General features: G+C 44.9%; 1 protein-coding gene across 2 annotated transcripts in view; it reads right to left on the bottom strand.

Annotated features, from left to right (window-relative positions):
* Positions 1–18150, bottom strand: part of LOC114698983 — a 170251-nt gene that overhangs the window by 75884 nt on the left and 76217 nt on the right. For both annotated transcript variants that reach the window (XM_028877878.2, XM_028877879.2), the window contains one exon: positions 13971–14213. In XM_028877878.2, coding sequence (XP_028733711.1) covers positions 13971–14191 — 221 coding nt within the window. In that variant the 5' untranslated portion in view covers positions 14192–14213. The remainder of the gene's footprint in view (positions 1–13970; positions 14214–18150) is intronic.

Raw genomic sequence — 18150 nt, 5'->3', positions numbered from 1 at the left:
GGGAAATGTATGGTGGGGAGGGGGTGGCTGAACAGCAGCTCTCTGGCTGCTCATGGATGTCGTATTGGAGAGCACCATGAGTTGTTTGCCAAAGACCTATTTAAAAAAACAAAAAAGCAAGGTGTTGAAACAGTGCCGGCCCCACACCCCAGAGTCACAGTGCTAATGATGCCATCACATAGGACATTCAGGTCTCCAGTCTCACCCACTACACCACTGCATAGTAACAGCTCAAATGTTCAGACGTGATGTCACCCGAGGAGCACGTTGGGCAGTGATGATCTCTCTGGCAAATGGCCCATCAACCCAGACAACGGCACCGCATATTCAGAGTGACAGCACCAGTTCCTACTAGTTCTGGGGTTGTGAGCACCCACCAAATCTATTCCTGCACTTCTTCTACCCTCATACCTTCCTTCTGCCTATGAGAGAAGTTAAAGTATGGGGTTAAAAAAAATCATACAATTTAAAATCCAATCAGTGCTTCTGCGCAATGTATTGATGATGTGGATGAGGTGAGGGCTGGCCACTCAAAGGACCCACCTGTCTGAGGACAGCCCAGGAACTCACATTTTGTGGCAATTTATTCACTTAAAAATAACTGCTCATTCTGTTATTTGACTTTTTTTAATCAGTCCACAGCTTCCCGAGATCATACATAATATGAAACTTTAAACTGAGCAGTCTATGCTGCTGAGGTATGGTCCACCAGAGTCTGCCCCTTGCCCTCCAACCAATGGGTCAGAGGAGCTCACAAGCTCACCTTTTACACTGATCACAACTTTAAACATGCTACACATCCTTAAATACACTCCTGAAGGAGCTGCATATGAACCCACCAGCACCCTTGGACTGCATCAGCCTGGACTGGTCTTGGGAGTTTGTTTTGTTTTGTTTTTTAAGGTCTGTTTTATCTTTTAAAGCATGTGTATGTCTGTGTGTCTGCGTGTGGTATGTGTACAGGAGTACAGGTGCCAGTGGGTGCCAGAAGAGGGTGTCAGGTTCCCCTGGAGCTGGAGTTACAGACAGTTGTGAGCTTCCCAACAGAGGTGCTGGGAAATGAACTTGGGTCTTCTGTAAGAGCAGCATGCAATTCTAACTGTTGAGCCATCTCTCCAGCCCCATGGATTAGGCTCTTTAGCTACATACCAGGACTTTGCACAAACTGAAGGCAGGACGCATGCGCCTTAGATGCAAGGGTGAAGGAAGATGGAAAGATGAAAAGCCAAAGCCAAGGCAGCAGCTATCAGTGCAAAGTCATGTCAGGTAGAAGGAAGAATCAGATCTTAGGTTCCTATGTATCCTAGCTTGTTCTGTGTGAGATCATGCTACTTGATCAACACACAGGTTCATTTTCCCTTTGGGAACGTAATTCCCCAGGTATCTTCTCACTTAGAGGAGGCCTTGTGACTTCTGCCCAGCAGGGGGTAGGTAGGAATGCAGTGGCCATTTCTCGGTCAAATCCTCTTTGCTGTCTCTCCTACCTCCCTAATGAATGAAGAAGGCTCCCATGGACTTAGAGAACTGGCTCTCCACCGGGACCACTCTGTTCCCCTTTCTGGGGGCCACTGTCAATGTCTGGAGACATTTTTAGATGTCTCACAAGGGAAGATGTGCCGCTAGCGTCTACTGATTAGAGACCAAGGGAGTCAAACATCCTGCAAGGTACAGACCAGCCCCTCCACATGAAGAATCAGCCAGACACAAAATGCTACAGCATTGCTGCTGAGAAACCTGACCTGATTTCAGGGGCTGAGCTCTGAAGGAGCTTGTTGAGTGACTGTATAGGGCAGAGTGCTCTCCCCGATACCCACTGACCTGGGCCATTCCAGGACTTGAACAAGAAATCAGCTTCCACTGTGTGAAGTCAGTGAGCTCTGAGGATAGCCAACTGTAGCACCTAGTGCCGTTGACTTTAACAAGGACAGACTGACAGAGGCTAGCATTTGTGTGGAGGACAAATACCCTAGCCACATCGCCCTTCACTTGACTCAATTGTGAAGATCCCCAGGCTGAAGAAGACGTTCAGGGCAATGGATGATCCTGCTGTAAGCCTTGAGGCCCCAAGGGAGATGGCTAAATCAAGTCCCCAAAACAGTGGGTAGTACATCCCTCTTACCCTCTTAGTGACCCAGCGGGGTGCCTCTGGGAAGAACCTCTTAGCAGGTCAGCCCAAGAGCACAGCAGAAGTCTAACACCTGTCCGGGAAAGACAGGAAAAGACCCAAGAGCAGTGCGAGGTGGAAGCAGCGCAGAATCCCATTCTCCTGCATTTGCCCTTTTTTGTGTGTGACAGGGAGTAGCTGGCAATAATCAGCAAGGTCCTTTTAGTGTACACTCTGGTCTTGCTGTGAATAATCAGATGATTGGTTGTGTATATCCTTTTTATGGCTGTTCATTATATCGCCCTAACATAAAGTAATTTAATTTCAGTGGGATAATTAGGGTCTCTCTAATCTAACTGATAGTCTGACTGAAATGAGATTCTCAGAGGGAGATTTGTGTATCAGGAGTCTGGTGACCTCTGGCCCCAATTTTCGCACAATGTATTAATCTGACAGTCCGACTTCCCAGGCAAACTCTATCCGCAGATTCTGCAGTCTGTGGGTTAGAACGCACCGGCCAATGGGATTGCTTTATATATAATGAGATTTCCCTGGGCTCGGGGAGGCAGATCATAATATTTTAACTGAGACCTTCACACTGGCTGGTACCTATGTGTTAACTCAGTCCCCGAGACACAAGTGCATTGATGGGGAAGCATGTTTCTGTAGGGGTATTGGAGACACTGCTTAGGCGGGAGACACAAAGATGGTCCCTTGTGACTTGCCATCCTGTCTGCAAGATTCCAAAGGCATCCCACCTTGGCTGAGGGCCACAGGAAAATAGCCTGGCTCTGACTTGTTCCCATAGCAGAGGGCTACATAAAGAGTTTTCTCGATAAGTCTGGAGTAGAAAAACAGTAAAGAGACTCCTGGAAAGAACTAGAAGAAGCTAGGCAGGGACTAGGCCAGTATTCTGACCATGCAGGGTAATATAAGTCCTCATGTCTGCTTCCCAGTTCTCAAAGCCCTCCCAACGCAGGGGTTAACCTGATTTACATCTGTTCCATCATCTGAGGCAGGGGCCTGGCTCTTTGAAGTCTTGCTGATGAAAACACTTTCCACCATCCATTCACCAGGTGTTCCCATGCACCAGGCAGTGGCCAGGCACCAGACAGACAAAGGTCAGTCACTCCAGGCTCCTGACATTCTTCCAGTAATAGTACTCAAGATTCTGCTGTACATTTCCTTTATGTTTCTATTAGAATCTAAAATAAAAGGGGAAATCTATTCCTTTGGAAGGAATAATATGCTTTCTTTTATGAGATACGAATCGTGAGCCTCATCTGGTTCCCTTCGTTTTCTTTGTTGTTTGAAAGCCCAGAGAGCAATGCCACACTCCATTGCAGAAACAGCATTGGGTGAGTTTCTCCTGTTACTTCCCTTCTTTTCTACTTTCTTGGTTTTCTATTTCTGATTAAAAACATTTGCTTAAATGTGTTATATTTGGCAAGCAATTCTAAGTTCAATTTGGAATGAGTGTATCTTAAAAAAAAAAAAGAGAGAGATACAAGTATGAACTGCAAAAGCCCCTTTGGCAAACAGTTTAGTGGGGACAGGTTACTTAGTACATACTGCTACCTGACGTTTGAGCATGACACATTGACCCTTTTTCAAGCAGCTCACAATAGTCCCTCGAAGGAAGTTCTATTAGCATTTCCGTTTTGTGGTGTGTGTGTGTGTGTGTGTGTGTGTGTGTGTGTGTGTGTGTGTGTGTGTGTGTGTGAATGTACGCGTGCGCATGCACACACATGTGCACATATGTGTATTGTGTGTGTGTATGTTAATGTGTGTGTGCTTTTCTGTATGTGTGTGAACCTACATGTGACATTCAGAGGTTGATACTGTCTTTCTCCATCTCTCTCCACCTTAGACAGGGTCCTTCACTGAATCCCAGCTCACTGATTCAGATCCACTGCCTAGCCATCAGTCCTCAGTAATCCCCATGTCTCCACCTCAGCAGCACTGGGATTACAGATGCGTACTGGTGGTCCAGCTCTCCTGTTATTTTACCAGTGAGTGGCATCCAGCCTGCTCTGCTTAGCCAGAGCTGTCGTAAGCAGCTCGTTTTAGAGGTAAAGAAAATGCTTTGCCTCTAGCCCTGTGTATCTCTCTCCCAGACTCATGGGAGGGGCTCACAGACCACTGCTTGGAGAGTCTCACACCCTCACACTCTTGAGGCACAAATCCCCTTTGAGGTCAGAGGAACAAAAGAAAGGAATGCTTCATAAGGCTGTCTTGGCCACGGGAGACATTCTGCAGGCTGCTTACTTGAGACCCCCAGGGGACATCTCATTTCTTGCTTGCACTCTGGATCAGCTCACGCATGTCAGGTTGACTCTCATACATGTGATCTACCTCTCATAGGTCCTCACCTTTGATCCACAGCAAACCATCTACCAGGAGATCTAGTCTCATCTATGCTGGGGGTGGAGGGTGGAGGCCAGTGTCAGGACCAAGACACCAAAGTTCCAACCCAGAGCAGCTCTATTAGGGTGGCATGCTACCACTGCAGGAAAAATTGCCAAGACACACAAGAATTCCATGTAAGAATTCATGCTGAATTAACTGAAATACTGACTTAAACTAGAAAAGAATGTAAGTGTGCAGATAAAGCAGAAGTGGTGGGGAGTGACAAGAGAAAGCTGGCTGGACATGCTTAAACCTACTTGTTGGAATGGGGTCTGAGATACTTAGTTTCTGGTTGAAAGATGAAAATAGTGTGTGGATCCCTGATATACAAAATCTAGGGTTAGAAAATCCAGGCTCCTGTGCAAAGGCAGAGATTGGGTAAAATCCTCTTTGAGGGAAGGCAGCTAGGAGGTCACATGAGGCTGGAATGAGCAAGAGTATTCCAGTAGTTGGAACAGTTTAAGGAAGGCTGTGGCGTCCGTGGAACTGTACATCACTTCCTATTGCAGGCCAGGAAGGGAAGATGAAGGAAATGTAGAACAGGAGGCAACAGGAGATGTTTCCGTTAGGTCTGTGTTTACTCTAGTGTTGTATCTGCTGCTATAACAAAACACCCCAAAAAAAGGAACATAAGGGAGGAAGGATTTGTTTCAGCTCACAGTTCCAGGAGAATCCATCACTGCAGGGGAGTCACAGTGGAAGGAACTTGAAGCAGCTACTCATATCACACCCAGTCAAAACAGAGAGAAGTGAGTCCATGCATGTTCACTTAGCTTGCTTTCTCCTTTCTCAAACTGCTTGAGATCCCCTCTGCACAGGGAATTGTGCCACCCACAGTAGGCTGGATTTTCCTACATTCATTGACAATCAAGTCAATCCCCCACAGCCATGCCATAGGCCAACTTGATCTAGACAGTTCTTCAGTCAAGAATCTCTTCCCAGGTGATTCTTGGTTGAGTCAAGACAACAATTAAAAATTAACAACCACACAACTGTGTGCTCTTTCTCTTGTTCAAGAACTAAAGACGGTATAACAAAGAGAATCAGTAGAGCATGACACATGTCTTCCTGTGAAAGGATCGAGTTCATCATGTTCATTTTCTTCTCACGAACCATAGAAACTCCTGCTACTAAAGCCATCCTCTTCACTGCTGGGCATTCCAGGATCCGAGGCCACCCCTCTGTCTTCTACAGTGGTTCTTTCCTTCTCCTCCTCTCTTATTTACCCACCTTCAGCTGAGCTGCCACTCTTAGGACCCTGAGTTCTCCCCAGAGTCTGTTTCACGGTTCTCTGGTATGAGAATCCAGTAACCGGGCAGCACAGTCAGGCAGCTACACTGGCTGAGCTCAGTAGTTCTCAGACCAACAACGGCCCCTTGCATGCTTTCCCGTGTATGAGTACAGCATTCTGATGCCTGTCACGGGACGTGCTGCTTTCTCCAGGGTGACTTGCTTGTTTTCTGCATAGGATGCTATGTGGATGGCTTTTGAACATGATACCAAAGCTGCACGATTCAGTGTCTGAGAACTTCTCCCTTCTGGTGCTCTCTAAAGACTGCTCCAAGAAGTGGGGTGTATAATCCAGTCGGAATATGTTAATTAACCCATTTTTTCATTGCTATAATGAAATACTCAAGGCTGGGGAACTTCCTAAGGAAAATAGTTTCATTTAGCTCACAGTTCTGGAGAGTGAAGGTCATGTCATTATGACATCATCAGCTCTGGTGGGGACATCATGGTGGGCAACACCATATTGGACTGGAGCATATGCAGAAGAAGTCCCATGCCAAGTTGGAAGTGGGAGAACACATCGGACCCCTCCTCTTAGAGGCCTCAGCACCTCACCCCTTTTAAGAGCAAACAAAAGGAGCTTTGGGGCACAAATCACAGTCTAAATGATGGCAATTCTTTAACAGTCTCCACTCTGATCACTCACTGCATCTGCGGCCACAGTAAAGGGATCTCCAAACACCATTCCAGTTAGACTTCATGTTTATCCATTTACCTCCCTGCCGAAAGACTCAGAAAGATGAACTGCTCACTCGAACATCCCTAAGCTGCGCCCCTGGCCCTGCATCCATCAGGTGGTCACAGAATGGTAAGCCATTCACTCAATTCCTTTGAGTCAAAAGACCTGTTAGGATGTGGTCAGAATCTGGTTCATCACCAGTGAAGACCTCACTCTTACTGCCTCTTTTAATCTGATGAGGAAACTGAGGCAAGGGACGAACATGTGCCTTGAGCCACAAAACTAACCAAAGAGCAGGATGCAGACGGCATGTCTGATTCAAGCCAGGCTCTCTAGTGGGTAAGCAGTGTGGCTTCCTGTAGGCAAAATAAAGCAGATTTTCCTTCATTTGTTTACATTCTGCTACCAAGCAAAATAAAACATAGACATAAGTAATCTGTGCACCATGCTAGGAAAGATACAAAGCAAACAGATCCAAATTAAATCAACAACAGGTTACCTGTTCACCTGCCTTCCCATGTGCCAGACTGGAGAAGGTAAGGAGAGGTGGAAATAAAGTGATACAGTGGGGTGAGGGTGTAGGCTCCTTCTTGTGACTAAAGGACACTCTCCAGGGGTGCTACAGGGTTGCGCTACAAAGGAAATTTCAGGATGAAAGGCCGCCTTATGGCCTGTCATCTCCCAGGCTGATCTCAGCCTAGGTCCCACCTCTCCATGCTCTGCTTTGACTCTGAGAGCCCCAGATCATGACTCCCTTCCCAGCTGGCTTTCCATTTGGTTTCCTGGGAGGCATTTCTGGATGGAGGGCAGGAGGAAGAGAGAAAGGGGCTGTTCCTTCCTAATGAACTGTTCTTTCTTTGAGCTCTGTTAGCCACTCTTCTGCCACAGGCCTTACAACAGCTTGAATAGTTTTCTCCATCCCACCCAGACTGAATCTTGGCATCTTGTCCTGTCCTCAGTGCTCCAGGATCTCAGCACCACCTGGGCTCCCGTTCTGCACAGTCCTGGCCCCTCCGTATCAGTCTCCAGCCCTAGATGCAAGAACACTATATAGACGCTAATCTCTGCCCATCACCGCCATCCCCCGCTCGCGCTTTGATTCCTCCCAACACCAGGGCCACCCAGTCTCCATGTTGAGAAGACTGCATTTTCCTGCCTGGACCTTAATCGACACATTCCAGATGTCACACTCATAGCTGTTAGAAAAGATGCTCAGGGAATTGCTGAGTCCTCGGTACCATCCATCTTGTCCGACTTTGGGACACCATCTCTGTGCTTTGTGGACATTACAGTGAACTATCCCACTTGTCATAGTGCACTCGAAAATAATCTTTAAAATGAACTGAAAATCCTGAGGATAAGGTAGAAGTGGAGAAAACCCAAATGACTCCCAACCCCCTCTGTATGTGTGTGTCACTGTGTGTATCACTCTGTGTGTGTGTCACTGTGTGTATCACTCTGTGTGTGTGTCAGTGTGTGTATCACACTGTGTGTGTGTGTCAGTGTGTGTATCATCACTCTGTGTGTGTGTCAGTGTGTGTATCACTGTGTGTGTGTGTCAGTGTGTGTATCACTCTGTGTGTGTGTGTCACTGTGTGTATCACTCTGTGTGTGTGTCAGTGTGTGTATCACACTGTGTGTGTGTGTCAGTGTGTGTATCATCACTCTGTGTGTGTGTCACTGTGTGTATCACTGTGTGTGTGTGTCACTGTGTGTATCACTGTGTGTGTGTCGCTGTGTGTATCACTGTGTGTGTGTCACTGTGTGTATCACTGTGTGTGTCACTGTGTGTATCACTGTGTGTGTGTGTCACTGTGTGTGTGTGTGTGTGTCACTGTGTATGTGTGTGTGTCATCCTGAAATAGCCGAGGTCACACGGCTATTGACAAAGCTGTGTCTGAAGAAGAGAAGAGGCCCCTCTCCTGTCTGCACCCATCCCCATGCAGAGGTCTGCTCTGGGCTCTCTGGGCTGTCTTTTCCCCTTTATTGTCTCTATTCTCCCTTCTTCCCTCTTCTCCCCCAGTCCCCTCCCTCCTAAGACAAGATGTCGACCCACTTTTTAAAAGGCCTCCTATTCCTGACCTTAAGGGACTAATATTATCTTACACCTGGCTAGTGGTCTAGCCTCATCTCAGCAATGAGAGTCTAACTCTCCTAGGGGCCTATCCTCCTTGCTAGCTTGGTCCACTCCGCTAGGCCCCACCCCCACACACCTCACATCCTCACAGCTGGCACTCTGCTGTTTTCCTGGTCAAGTGCACCGGTCCAGTCCCAGAGGTGAAGCGCCAGCAAGCATTGAAGGCTCAGGAGCCACCTGAGGGGAGCCTGCTCTCTCGGGCACTGAGGACGAGATGAGCTGCCTCACCCAGGGCTGACCTGCAAATGCTAGAGGGAACCCCAAAACCAAGAGCACTGAAGCTCCTCGGGGGCTCCCCAGCTCCCCTGCCCATGCTCACACTCTTGGCTGATTTGATGAACTGTCTAAGAGTAAGTAATGGAGAGGCATATTTCAGTCTCAGTTTTAATAACAAAATAGGCTCAAGGACAAAACTTAAACCTAGTTTAGAAAACAAATTGACAATGTCAAGTTGTTAGCACCAAGTGCTCCATTCAAACTGTTTCAGATTTGACTGTCAAGGATAAGGTAGAAGTGGAGAAAACCCAAATGACTCCCAATCCCGTGTGTGTGTGTGCGTGAGTGTGTGTGTGTGTGTGTGTGCGCGCGTGTGCGTGTGCGTGTGCATGTGTGCGTGTGCGTGTGCATGTGTGTGTGTGTGTGTGTGTGTGTGTGTGTGTGTGTGTGTGTACATGTACGGAGGTCAGAGGTCAACCTCAGGTCTTCCCCATTGCTCTCTATCTTATCTTCAGAGGCAGGGTCTCTCACTGAACCTGGAGCTCGGGGATGGCGAGGCTCTCTGGCAGGGAAGCTCCCAGGGGTCTTTCTGCCTCTGCCTCCCAGCACTGGGACTACAAATGCTAGCAGCCCGGCTGGGCTCTTAAGGAACTCAGCTCCTTGTGTTTGTGCTTGCCAGGCAAGCCAGCTCCCCACCCAACTCACCAGTGGCTGTTTTTTAGGATGCACAGTCAACATTTACCAAGTACGTGCATATTGCCACATGCCACGTTGAGGTCTTACCACACTTAACTCATGCAGTCCTCGAGAGAGCAGAACCACTGTCAACAAGGTCCTAAGTCTCTAATGACTGAGAACCCTGCCCCCCACCCCCAGACATTGCTGGAAGAGGCAGGTGTCACCTCACAGTTCATCCACAGGGTTGTACACTTAACCAGCACACCACCTGTCTCCCCTCACTGGCCAGTCCCCAGTTCTCGCCTGGCACGCCTTCCTCCACAGTTTGGCCCTGAATACACTTCGGGATAAGTTCCTCCGCTGTGATAAGCAGGGCCCGATCTCTGACAGCTGTTCCCCGCTCTTCATCATCATCTGAAACAATCAGGAAGCATTAGAGAGTACTTTTCCCTCTACAAAGGTGATAATTAGATAACAAGCTGAGATTAAAGTAATTACAGTCAGGCAGCTGGCAAGGCAGGACAGTCATGTTGAAATATTGTTGGTACTTCAGCATCTGGTTCTAATAACGGCATAGGCTAAAGGATTTTACATTAATTACAAAACATAATTTAATATAAACACATTTAATTACAATTGATGAGCGATAAACTGTTCAAGAATGACTTAACCCCTTCAGTGTGTCAAAGAGATGGGAACGCAGGCGAACTGTGGCCTGTGCCGCCATCTTTCCCTCTCTTCCAGGCATGCCCTCCACAACTCCCTGACCCCCTCTCTTGCAGGAAGCCTCCTCACTGAAGGTTCAGGCAAGGATGTTGCTGATAAGCCCACGAGTGTCCTCATTCGAATGTGCAGTGCTTGCCGTCCTTGGAGTGTCCCCCGAGAAGGCTGGACTGCCGCCAGGCTTAGCCTCGCCTTGTTCCGCCCTTGCCTCTCACTGTCTTGCCCTGAAATGAATCCCTTTCATCCTTTTCTCTTGGCTCCCCTTTCATGTGGTGCTGTGGTCCTCCTGACAGTGTATGTGCATCCTATGAGAGTCCTGCATTCCCTTAGGAAATGGTGTTTGTGTGTGCAGGCACAGGTCTGAGCGCTGGGGATCTGAACTCAGTCCTCATGATTGTTCAGCAAGCACTTTGCTGACTGAATTGTCTCCCAATTCTCGCCCCCCTTACTAAGCATTTAAAGGTAAATCCATCTTCTTTACTAATGCAGGAGCAGAAACATCCCTAGGTCCAACAGTCAAGGTACTGGCAGGGCTAGAAAGTCAATGTTTAAGAATATCCAAGGTTCTACCTGAGACAAGACATTATTCTGGCAGAAATTATCCCTTACAAGTTACTGATCTGAATCCTTGCCTCCAGAACTAGCTGAGACTACCTTTGGGTGCCTGTTGTAACAAATTGGGATCACACAGAGGCAACCTCCATTAGAAAAGGACTCAACCCTCATTAACAGCATTAGGTCCTTCCAGATGCCCCTCTGCAAATGGAAGACATTGAAAGACCACAGAAACTAAATATTGCTAAGTCACAATCACACTGCGGTGACCCAAGCATCAGCCCAAGAAAGGCCCAAGACTGACTCTTCCTAAGAAAGAGTGTGTGGCCTTGAGCAAGTTGGAAAATTGCCACCAAATTTCTCTATTCGACAAACGACAGGAAATTACAAATGACCTCAAATAATGTCTTTACCATTTGCTGTGGACTTTAAAGTATAATACACACAATCTATGCTAGAAAAAAGACAGTTTGCCAGGAGTGGGAAGATGGCACAGCTAAGTACTTGCCAGGGACCCAAGTTCAGATCCCCAGCACCCACGAAAAACAGCCAGGCATGGTGGTACACACTGGTAATCCCAGCACCGGGGAAGCTGAGACAGGAGGATCCCCGGGGCTAGCTGGCTGAATGGTTTAGAGAACCACTGATGAGTTCTAGGATCAGTGAGAGGCTCCATTTCAGAAGACACCCAACATGATGGTCCTATGACCTCCACGTGTGTACACACACATACACACACACACACACACACACACACACACACACACACACACACACACACGAGACAGAGACAGAGAGAGAGAGAGAGAGAAACAGAGAGAGAGAGAGAGAGAAGAGAGAGAGAGAGAGAGAGAGAGAGAGAGAGAGAGAGAGATGGGGGGGGACTCTAGATGAAAGTTATCCTGTACACCCTCTTGCAAAGAGAAGAAACCTATGTTTCCTATCATGGAACTCTGCAATCTGAATAGGAGCCCTAAGACAGATTGAGCTCCTTTGTAAGTGAGGAAAGAGGTGGGACAGGAAGTAGTCAGCACAGCATTTGCTTCTAAAATTTCTTACTAGGTCATTCAATTTAAAACTTCTATAAATCAAAAGAGAAAAAATAAAAAGAAAACTCAGTGTGAAAGAAAAGATTACAAATCACACACACACACACACACACACAATGGAGAATATATTAATATATACTATATATAAAAAGAACTGTTACAATCCCCCAAACAAAACAAAAACCAACAACAACAACAAAAAAAAACCCAACTAAAGGAACCAAAAGATATGAACAGACATTTTCCCAAGGAAGATATGCCCAAGCTCAGTGGGGCAATGCTTGGTATCAATAATTAACAGAAACTAGGCCCCAAATGAAAATGTGACAGCAGTTTACATACAATAGGGTGGATGCTATGTAAAATAACAATCATCGGTGATGATGTGGAGAAACAGGAACCTTCATGCCCTGCTCACATAAAGTCAACACAAACACTTTGATGCTCCTCAAATCATCCCACAAAGAGTTACCATACCACCTAGAAATTCCACTTAAGTATGTACCAAGCGAACTGAAAACGCTGCACCAAAAAGAATCCACATGAAACATTTATAGCAGTATTGTTTATAATAGCCCCCAATGTAAAATCCTAAATATCTGTCACTTGATGAGTGAATGAACAAAATGTGGCACATCACACGTCATAGTCTTCAGGAATGGCTCTCTCAGAGGAGAGGCTATAAACAGATGAACCCGGCAAACACCATGCCAAAATCACTAGCACAATGCCACTCATATGCAAAGTCCAAAAGAGGCAAATCCAGAGAGACAGGACACAGATTAATGGCTGCCAGAAGGTGAAGCTGCTAAAAGGTATGGGGTTTCTTTGGGGGAAGTGATGGAAATGTTCTGTAATTTGATGTGCTGGTTACACATTGTAAAAATGCTAAAAATCACTGAACCGTTTACACTTTAAAATGATTGAAATGGAAACCTAGAGAGATGGCATGACAGTTAAGAGAACATACTACTCTTGCAGAAGACCTGATTTTGATTCCCAGCCCTTTAAATCCAGCTCCAGGGGATCTGACGCCCTCTACTGGCCTCCACTGTCACTGCACTCACATGCTCATACCCACACACATACATATACATTAATTAAAAATAAAAACCTCTGAATGGCTGAAATACTGAGTTTGTTGTTGTGTAAATTTACCTCCATTTTAAAAAAGGCTACCAACTTATATGGCTGGAGTTCAATCCTACTGGAGAATCCTGAGAGCCTATACAAACTGTGTATCTCCAAGTTACCTCAGTGAAAAGGGGAGGAAGTTGGGGGTGCTCATACACCAGTCCCACCATCCCATAGCTGAAGGCTGCTCTCAGGAAGGGTAAGAACTTCTGGTCTGCCTATAAAAGTAGTTATGTGAGCCAAAGAAAGATATGAAGCTGGCGCTGTGTCCCCACATACCTCCAAGGGACACAGGCCAGGAGGCTTAGGCTGTACACTGACATTTTTGCGACCATCTCTCATGGTGAGAGTAAATGAGAAACTGAGTAAGGTGTAACACAGTGCCAGGCACATAGAAAACAGGAGTTATTTGTATGGAAAACTCAATAAGATTAAACAAGTTTTTCAAAATTGTATAGCTCACTGTAAGACAAAGATAGAATTCATGCAGCTTTTTCTGTAGCACACAGTCTCTCCAATTAAATAAACCAAAAATCTACTAACCACTCTTGCAAGCATGCTGATCAGATGTCAATCAAGTTATCAAGGCATCCAGAGGATATAATAAACAACTTTACATCTCTCCTACCCGCTACCATGCATCGTCTGTGGGGGAGGCAGCTGCTTCTCTCGCAAAAAGGCCTTGAGGGTTGATGTTAATATCTGCTCAAGTTGCCCAGCATCTGAACATCATGTGCTTTGTTATGTAGGTGTTTATTTGAGCTTCAAATAAACACATTTGCTGACAAGTTAGACCAAAGGACCAAGATATGTGAACACCTGAGACCCCGGGAGAGGCAAGGCAACACATTCCTCACCCACTTGTCCAGCCTTCTGTTCTCCTTTGAAGAGGCCAGTATCCAGGCATCCCCACCAAAGAGGTGTATAGCAAAGAAATGCTCTACTCCAAGACCCAAGCAAGGCATACAGCAAGAGCAAAGTGAGCCTCATGCCTACCTGATCAGGTAGTGGTTGATGATAGTGTCGAAGTAACTGTAGTACACAGCATTGTTCACGTGGCCATACTGGTCATTGTCCTGCCACCTGGTCTGGATGGGCAAGAAGTACCCATAGGCCTCCAGCTGCCGGTGGTGAGCCTCAGCTCTCTGGCTGGTTGATGATGTAGATAAGGAATGGGTGACATTTCTAGGAAGTAGCCTCCACACCCAAGGAATCATAGTGATTGCTGCTTCAGAATTCCTTCAAGGAAAAAAGCAACCATGAATACGAATGTCTGTGAGAAATCTCATCTTAGCATTCAATTTTGACCACTGGTTTCAAAAGGATACTAGACTTCTTTCTTAGGAAATGAATTTTCCATGATAATCTGAATTCTTATCATAAACTCTAATTACTTTCTTAAAGACTCTTAGGGCTGATAGGATGGCTCAGTGGGTAGAGGTGCTTAATGCCAAGGCTAGCAAGCAGAGTTTGATCCCCTGAACCCACATGGTAGAAAGAGAGTACGAAAATGGATTTCTCCCAAAGCTGTCCTCTGGCATCCACACATGCAGTATGGCACACACACAAATAAATGAATTTTTTTTTTTTTAAAGATAAAGGGCTCTTTACTAAAAGTGTTTTGTCACATCATGCAGAAACAGGCAAAGCCTTTATGTGAATTTTAAAAGAAGGGGTTTTTAATCGTGTTTATATTTAAATTCTTTTGTTCTACAAGGTATTTTCAATAACACAAAAATCTAGTGAAATCTATAAAGTACTCAAGAGTATGAAAACACAGCTCAGGTCATCCATATAAAATAAAATGTTCACCATTGTCAAGAGAGTCTGACGACTAAGTTTTAAAAAGAGAAACATAATAAATTTTTAAAGAAATTATATCTTACAGAAAAACATTCAATGCACTTTTTCAAAAGGAAAAAAATGCAACAATACCCATTATTAACAAACATTTCCGTGAGTGCTATTTCAGTCTTGGAGATCTGAGTGTACATTTTAAAGTGGGACCCCACCGTATGTGTTGTTTGGAGCTCTTTCCTGAACAATAGGCCACTAATATGTTTACATATTCATCTGCCTCTGTAGTAGCATTAAATTCCATTGTATCTCATTGCATTGATGCACCAGAATTTATCACGTCCCACATTGATGCATATTTAGTGTTTTGATTCCAGTTTGGGTCATGAGATGGAAATCTTTCTAAATAAATCTTTATATGTATTCACTATTATTTCCTTAGGATAAATTCCTACAAGCAAAATTGCTGGGCCAAAGGACAAATGAATTGTTAAGGATTTTGATATAAATTAATACCCTCTGGAAAGACGGTACCAATTTGTCCCCTCCCTAGCAATGCATGAGCAAGCCAATTTCCCTGTCAATTGTAAAATGCTTTGTCAATTTGACTGTGTTCTCTCATTTCCATATAAATTTAATGAAATGTGCTAAGTGGAAAGATGACTGCTACGACGAGCAATGATGGAATAACCCAGATCGGAATAACCTTCTGTGGATGTGAGAAGATGTCACAGAACAGCTGCTGGCAGCGATTAGGAAAATGATCAAGGTAGGCTTTACAGACCACAGCCTAAGGGCAGGGTAACACATCCCAGGGAGACACTCATTAGCCACTGATGAGTCTATCGGGATCTAACGAAAACCGAAGACATAACAGCAAGCTAGAAAGGTGTGGAGTTCCTGAGCTTGTTTGTTCATTCCTTGCCGTCCGAGAGACAGAACCCTGAACCTTGACTGTCCTCTGCAAACACTCTACAACTGAGCCCTGGCCCAGATTTATTTGTCACGTTCTTGCTACACTAGAAGAAACAAACATGGAAGAGCCAGAGACATCCAGAAGGAGGTCAAGCTTCGGAGAGAGGAGACAGAGCCCCGCTTCTATTAAGGCATGAGCTCACTGAGTGAGACGGAGAAAAAACCCAGCGGGAAGCACAGTGGTCACGAGACTGAAGCTTTCAGAAGAAAATAAGTCTTACAGGGCTGATGGTACAAAAATCAGTTCTCAAGGTTTCTGAGGAGTAGGACAAAAGCCAACGGGTAAAAAGACAGGGTATTCGGAATGCATGAGGAACTTTTACAACTTCCACAATAAAAAGATTTTTAAAAACTCAATTGAAAAGTCCACAAGGGCTGGAATGTAGCTCATTGGAAGAGTGCCCAGCATATATAAAGCCCTGGGTTCCATGATCAGGATGACATAAAACCAGGCACGATGGGCATTCTCTTACCAAGAGATCGAGGCAGGAGGATCAGAAGTTCAAGGTCATCCTCAACTACATATTGAATTGACTAAACTATGGAACATTCACACAATGAACAGTACATATCTATAAACTGACCCAAAGATGTATGGAATATCAAAAACTTAAAAAGACTAATTGCCAAGAAATCAAATAATCCAATTAATAAACAGGATAATGAGATGAACAGATAATTCTCAAAAGGCAAAATACAAATGGCCAATAAACACATGAAAGAAGTTATTCAACATCCTTAGGCATTAGTGAATTGTACATTAAAGCCACACCCATATTCTCTCTCTCTCTCTCTCTCTCTCTCTCTCTCTCTCTCTCTCTCTCTCTCTCTCTCTCTCTCTCTCTGTCTCTCTCTCTCTCTCTCTCTCCTGTCAGAATGGCTACCATTAAGAAAGTAACAACAAATGTTGGGGACTATGTAGAGATAAGAGAATCCTATACAACACTGGGAGGAATGTAAATTAGTAATTAGTTCACACATTGTGGAAATAAATATGGAGGGGGAAAAAACCAGCTATACCACTCCTGAGAATCTGCCCAAAGAATTCTGATCAACAGACCATGGAGATACTTCACATCAGTGTTTATTGCAGCCCTCTTCACAATAGACAAGCCGCAGAATCAGCCTGGATGTCTGTGAAAGGATGACTAGATAAAGAAATGTGTCATATTCAACCATAAAGAAGGATGCAATCACATCTATTGCAGGAAAATGCATGCAACTGGAGATTATCAAGCTAAGAGAAATAAGCCAAATTCAGAAAGACAAATACTGCGTGTTTTCTCTTGGAATCACGCATTTTATGTAGCTATATAAAATATGCATATAGTACATGAAAGTAAAAGTGAGACTGGGGAAATGAAAGGTAATAATGGGGGGAGAATGTCAAAGTATATGATATTCATGTATAAAAATGTCCCGATGAAAACCATCAGCATATACAAAGAAAAGACACCAATGTGAGAAAGGTGTGGTATTGATGATTTCTAGGACCTATTTATTCCCAACTCTGAAAATGAATGTGTGAAAGAGCATCTATAAAATGCTCCTTTCATATTTAAAAGGAGCCATGGGGCAACAAGATGCAAACGCATTTCTTTACTTACAAACAGAAACTCAGGGAGGCGCATTAACACAGTGGTGGCAGGGGAAAGGAGGCAATATACGTTTCTGCTGGCATTTGAGGATCATTTTGGTCTGGGGATGATGATGACATTAACAATAGAGGAGGATGTAAAAGCCAAAATGAAATATAGACAGAAACAAATGGACTCAATGATTTTTCAAATAAAAAAAAGTCGCACAAAGCAAACACTTTTGACTAAACACTCTCAGTCTAGAGACAAAAAGATCAGTTAACAAACATTGAACATTAAAGTTTTTAATTTTTATAGCAACAGAGCTAATAATTCTGAATCAGCTGCTTATGAATCTAAACTTAAATGAGTAGAAACAGTGAGAATAGTGTGAACCAGATTCCTCCCCTAGAAAGGACTTTAAAATACTGTACAGAGGAGGCTGGGGAAATGGCGTGGTGGCTAAGAGCATTCGCTGCTCTTTAGAGGACTAAGTTCAGTTCCCAGCACCCACACTGGGCAGTCCACGACTGCCTGGAACTCCGGCTCCATGGGCTTTGTCTGACACCGACTTCTGGCCTCCACAGACTCCTGTACATACCACGTGGCACATGTCCACATAAAACCACACACTTATACACAAATAAAAATAAATCCTTTTTTAAAAAATAAGGACATAAAAATTACTGTGCAGAAAAGAAGGAAGACTAAAATTAGCTTTGTAGCACTAGATTGAATCTGCGAGTATGGGGGTGGATTTTAAAGATAGTCTCATCAATCCTAGATGTACTGAGTACAGACACAGGGGCTGTCCAGCAGCACCCTGT

Source organism: Peromyscus leucopus, chromosome 4, assembly GCF_004664715.2.
Source record: "Peromyscus leucopus breed LL Stock chromosome 4, UCI_PerLeu_2.1, whole genome shotgun sequence".
Classification (NCBI taxonomy): domain Eukaryota; kingdom Metazoa; phylum Chordata; class Mammalia; order Rodentia; family Cricetidae; genus Peromyscus; species Peromyscus leucopus.
This window is presented reverse-complemented; position numbering and strand designations above follow the sequence as displayed.